Source organism: Camellia sinensis, chromosome 9, assembly GCF_055761805.1.
Source record: "Camellia sinensis isolate YWXY chromosome 9, ASM5576180v1, whole genome shotgun sequence".
Taxonomy (NCBI): domain Eukaryota; kingdom Viridiplantae; phylum Streptophyta; class Magnoliopsida; order Ericales; family Theaceae; genus Camellia; species Camellia sinensis.
Genome location: NC_138969.1, coordinates 24,796,260 through 24,801,580, shown reverse-complemented (window position 1 = coordinate 24,801,580; position 5,321 = coordinate 24,796,260). Strand labels below are relative to the sequence as shown.

The following is a 5,321-nucleotide window of genomic DNA, read 5'->3' as shown; positions in this document are numbered from 1 at the left end:
AATAATATAAAAATTTAATAATATTTTATAAATGGGCGAGTGGGGCAGGTTGGGTTGGGCTGGATTATGTTAGAACTCTTTATTTCAAACCCAATTCAAATATCAAATGGGTACAAAATCTCAGCCCAGCTCGTTCTTTTGAGCAAAATAATTTTTTCAAAATAAAAAAATATTAGGTTAAGCTGGGTGATTCGATGGGCACCGTATTTAAACTAAAGGAGAGAGGCTATTACGTCAACCCCCAAATAGATGCATATAGTATGCACTTCATATAAAAAATATAATTTTTATTGTACAAAGTATAACTTTTTATTCATCATAAAAAATATAATTTTTATCACAAAAAATATAATTTATTCATAATTTTAATAAAGGTTTAGTTTGAAAGAGCGTTTGGGTTTAGTACACTCATTTTGGGACCAATTTTGATGATCTGAACTGTTCACTTTATAAGACTCGTTAGGTAAGATATTCATATAAGAAATTAAAATGAGTAAATATCTGTAACTATATCTTTGAATCATATTTATTTTTAAAAAATAAATGACAAATTTAATTTTAAGAATAACTATCCATTTTTTATAATACAAATTTAATTTAAACTTTCCTATAATATATACACTCTCCATTGCATTTGTAAATGCAGTGTGAGCTACGTAATTACTTTTAAAAGTTTGGTAAACATTTTTAAAATTACACATGAGAGTAATGTGAACGGTTTACAAGTTCAAAGTCAACGGTTACCAATTCAAATTTTGATTTATTCTCTTTTAATTTTTTAATTTTTGTGGAAAAAGTATTTCTTCACTCTATTATATCATAGTATTACTTGTGACTAGATCTAGATCTAGACGATAGGAAACAAGTTGATGACAACTTTGAAATTACAATACTGACCCTAATCTCTGGCTTATACTCTGCAAATACCATTCAGTTTATGGTATTGTATTGATGTTTATATGCTACATTTTGTTCTCTTTGCTCCACATTCTTGAAGGATTCATAGTCTCTTTTCACACACCGGTTCACTTTTTAAACACTTTTACTTATTTTTAAAAAATAAATTTTACTTAATCTCAATATTAAATAATTTTTTAGAAGTATTCTTTAGTATTTGTCTTATTCTATATACGTATATTTTTTTCTATTTGTTTCTTAAGTCCAAATGTTTTCTGAAAGTCAAATATTTAATAAAAAATGGTTTAAAAATCTATTTTTTTTGTTCATAAAACTCATACAAAATGATATGATTGTAATATTTTTACAAATCACAATGATGGGTGTCTTGATTTAAATTAAAAAAATTTCATAAAATGCCATGTCATAAAAAATTTTGGGTAAATTACACTAATCTCATTAGAGGTTTAGAAAAAATTATTTGCACTTTACAAGTAAGACATAATTATATTTTTTCTTTTCAAATTTTAATTCACGTAGCGCTTAACTTTTTTGATTATCAATTATTCATTCATTATATAAATTGAAATGCACTTTACAAGTAAGACATAATTACATTTGTTATTTCAAAATTTTAATTCACATAACATTTAATTTTTTTTTGTTATCAATAATTCATTCATTCATCATCCATATTTAATTACATAATAAATGAATAATTAATGAACTATCAAAGTGGCATATTGGGAAATTTTCTCAAGAGATGTGGCCAAATCACAACCTGGTTCAACACGGAAGGTTTCTTGACCCACGAGAATTTGACTACCCAAACACGCTATGTTGAAACTTTAAACCAAGTATTTGAAGTCAAAATTCAAATTTCATCTATTTTATTTTATTTATTTATTTTTTTGATGGGACAAATTTCATCTACTTAGTACTCACACTAATATAAACTCATCTGTCTCCTCAATTCTCTCAAACCTTAAAAGTGATCAAACAAAAGTCTCAAGCACCTTCAAGTGGTGACCTGTTTGGGATTTAGACCACCACCATGGAAGCAATTTCCTCCGCCTTCCACCACCGCATCCTGATAGCTCAACGCCCCAGCACCACCACCAACCAACTTTCCAAAATCCATGCCCATCATCAACTAACAATTGACACTCAACCCAATACCAAGACTTCGAACCGGTCGATCCGCCTAGCTGAATCTCTCTCAAACCTCTTCCACCTCCATATTGAACCACCTACCCAAAAACATGTTCACAACTCCATTCGGAACGTCCATTTTGACCATGAGGAGAGGCACAACACTCCAGCTATGTCTCCGAAGGAAGACATATCCGATAAGTGGCGTGAAAAACAAGGTCTTTCTGACTGGGACAATCTTTTGAGCCCACTTCACCCCTGGCTACGACGAGAGATTGTCAAATACGGTGAATTTGCACAAGCGACTTATGATGCCTTTGACTTTGACTCTTTCTCAGAGTATTGTGGTAGTTGTAGATACAATCGTGATAAAATCTTTGACAAGTTAGGGCTTACCAAGCACGGTTACAAGGTGAGCAAGTACATTTATGCCATGTCACATATGGATGTGCCACGGTGGCTGAAGCGGTCAGTCCTAGGTCAAACATGGAGTAAGGACTCCAATTGGATGGGGTTTGTGGCAGTGAGTGATGATGAAGAGACAAGGCGAATAGGGAGGAGGGATATAGTCGTAGCATGGCGTGGCACGGTGGCACCATCTGAGTGGTACGAGGATCTACAGAGGAAGCTAGAGCCAATAGGGGAAGGGGAAGCTAAAGTGGAATATGGGTTTCTAAGCATTTACACATCTAAGAGTGATGCTACTAGGTATAACAAGTCCAGTGCCTCAGAGCAAGTCATGAAAGAAGTGAAGAGACTAGTGAAATTTCACAAGACAAGAGGGGAACAAGTGAGCCTCACAATCACTGGACATAGCTTAGGAGGTGCATTGGCTCTACTCAATGCCTATGAGGCTGCAACCTCTATCCCTAACCTTCCCATTAGTGTCATATCATTTGGAGCACCTAGAGTTGGCAACATAGCCTTCAGGGACGAAATATATCAAATGGGCGTTAAAACACTACGAGTGGTTGTAAAGCAAGACCTAGTCCCTCGCATGCCGGGGATTGTTTTCAATGAAAGTTTACAAATGCTTGATGATTTCACTGGTACACTAGATTGGGTATACACACATGATGGAGCAGAATTGAAGTTAGATGCGCGTTCTTCACCTTATCTTAAGCATGGTGGGTTCAATGTGCTAGGGTTTCATATGCTAGAGACATACCTTCATCTTGTTGATGGATTCATGAGTACAAGCTCGGCGTTTCGCTCAAATGCTAGAAGAGATGTTGCCTTGGTAAACAAGGCATGTGACATGATAGTGGATGAGCTTAGGATTCCTCCATGTTGGTACCAAATGGAAAACAAGGGTTTAGTATGCAATGATCATGGAAGGTGGGTTAAACCTAAAAGGGATCCAGAAGATATGCCTTCACCCACCAGAGAAGAAGTGCATGACCATGCAATTGATGAGAGGGAGGAAAGTTACAAAGCACTTGGACCCTTGTTAGGTGTGTAAATTTATAATGAATCTAAGATTTTCTTTTGTATGAGAATCTTATTGAATTTGAAAAAGAAGTTTAATTAATATTTTTATATTTTTAGGATAAAATATATCTGTAAGCCTTTCTTGTGATTTGGGCATCAAAATTTTTAATTGGATAAAATACTCCAATGCCCTTTTTCTTTTTGGATTGTCAAAAGTAAAATATTATTTTATTAATTCAATAAAACAATAGAATGGGACAGTTAAGCCAAAAGTCAAAAAAATCACTCCAATGGTCCTTCAAGTATGTTGTTTTTGTCACTTTGATCCTTTTAAATTTTAATATTTTCAATTTCGTCCTTAAACTTTCTATTTTGTTCTCTTTGGGTTCTGACTATTTATAATCTTGACTCTTTCAATTTTTATTTTTGTATTCTTGCTTCTTAGGTTTTGTTATATTATAAAAGCACCTTTCTAATTCTTCTAGACTATAATTATTTAGATCAATTTTTTCATTTTTATAGTAGTATTAAGTCAAAAGGTTCCAGTTCCAATGTAAAGATAAAGATAATTAATAAAAGGTTTTAGGGTTTTTCATAAATAAAGCTCCTTCTTTTTGTTGATCAAAAAGAAAAAAAAGAAAAAAAAGAAAGAAAAAGACAAAGATAATTATATGTTGTATTTTCTTGTTTATCTTCTATAAGGCTCATTTTGATTAGGATAAAAATGGTTGAAAGTGAAGGAATGGAATTTTATGTTTGTTTGTTTGTTTGTTTGTTTGTTTAGTAAATGGTGAAAATTATAAGAAAGTTAATTTTCTTATACAACTTATAACAACGTGGTAACTAAGTTTCTATTTTCTTGTAAAAAAACATAGAAAAATACAAGAAAGTTTAAATTTGTTATAAAAGTAGTTATGTATAATTAAAATTCTTATTTTCTTGCAAAATTTTCGTCCTAATTAAATTAATATAAGAAAATATATAAATTTTTCTTTTTCTTTTCTTTTACTTCACTTTCTACCATTTTTACTTTTCATAATTTATTTCTTTCTAATCAAACAGAGCCTAATAGTTAATTGCTTACCTTTGTCTAGTAATAGATGTTGTACTTCATAAATAATTTCTAGTTGATTTTTTAAGGTTTTCATTGAGTTTTTCTAATGACTTGATTATATTATTATTTTGTTCGATTATTATTTGTAAAGCAGTACTATTGTTATTTAAATTATTTGATTCAATTTCTTCAATATATCTGATTCTTATATATTAATATCGGCAAGACTGAGAAACCAAATTTTGATATCAATTCTAAACACATTCACACAATGCTTTAATAATAAAAAGGGATTTTGTAATTATGACTATAAGAAAATAGGGCCTTATAGTAATTAATAGAACCTTTGAGTTTATATTTTATTTTTATATTATCTTCAAGACTAAATTGATTTGAATTTAATATTTTAGGAACTTAATTGATAAAATCGAAACTTTAAAGACTTAAATGAAAAGGGTGTTAAACTTTAGAGACTATGTAGATTATCTTTTTTAATTTTGTCAACTTAAAATTTTGATTTTAGTCAAATTGACTGAATTTGAAAATGCCGTGTAAATTACAAATAAAATATAATTCTAATTACTATGAAATTTTTTATTTTTATGAGCAAAATTTTTTATTGATGAAATTCAATGATTGTTTTACAAAGATGAATATCAATAAAGGAAGGAGAGAGCAAAAGTATCAAAGCATTGCAAATCTACCCCAACTAAGTTGACACAGAAAAATAAGTCCAATATATTCTACCACTATACTAAGTTGGTGATAAACCGACCCAAATAAAATA

General features: G+C 30.7%; 1 protein-coding gene across 1 annotated transcript; it reads left to right on the top strand.

Annotated features, from left to right (window-relative positions):
* Positions 1 to 1,556: 1,556 nt before the first annotated feature.
* Positions 1,557 to 3,604, top strand: LOC114297406 (phospholipase A1-Igamma1, chloroplastic). The gene has a single exon (XM_028241826.2). It carries the CDS (start codon positions 1,952 to 1,954, stop codon positions 3,509 to 3,511), a length of 1,560 nt encoding a protein of 519 aa, XP_028097627.2. The 5' UTR covers positions 1,557 to 1,951; the 3' UTR covers positions 3,512 to 3,604.
* Positions 3,605 to 5,321: the final 1,717 nt, after the last annotated feature.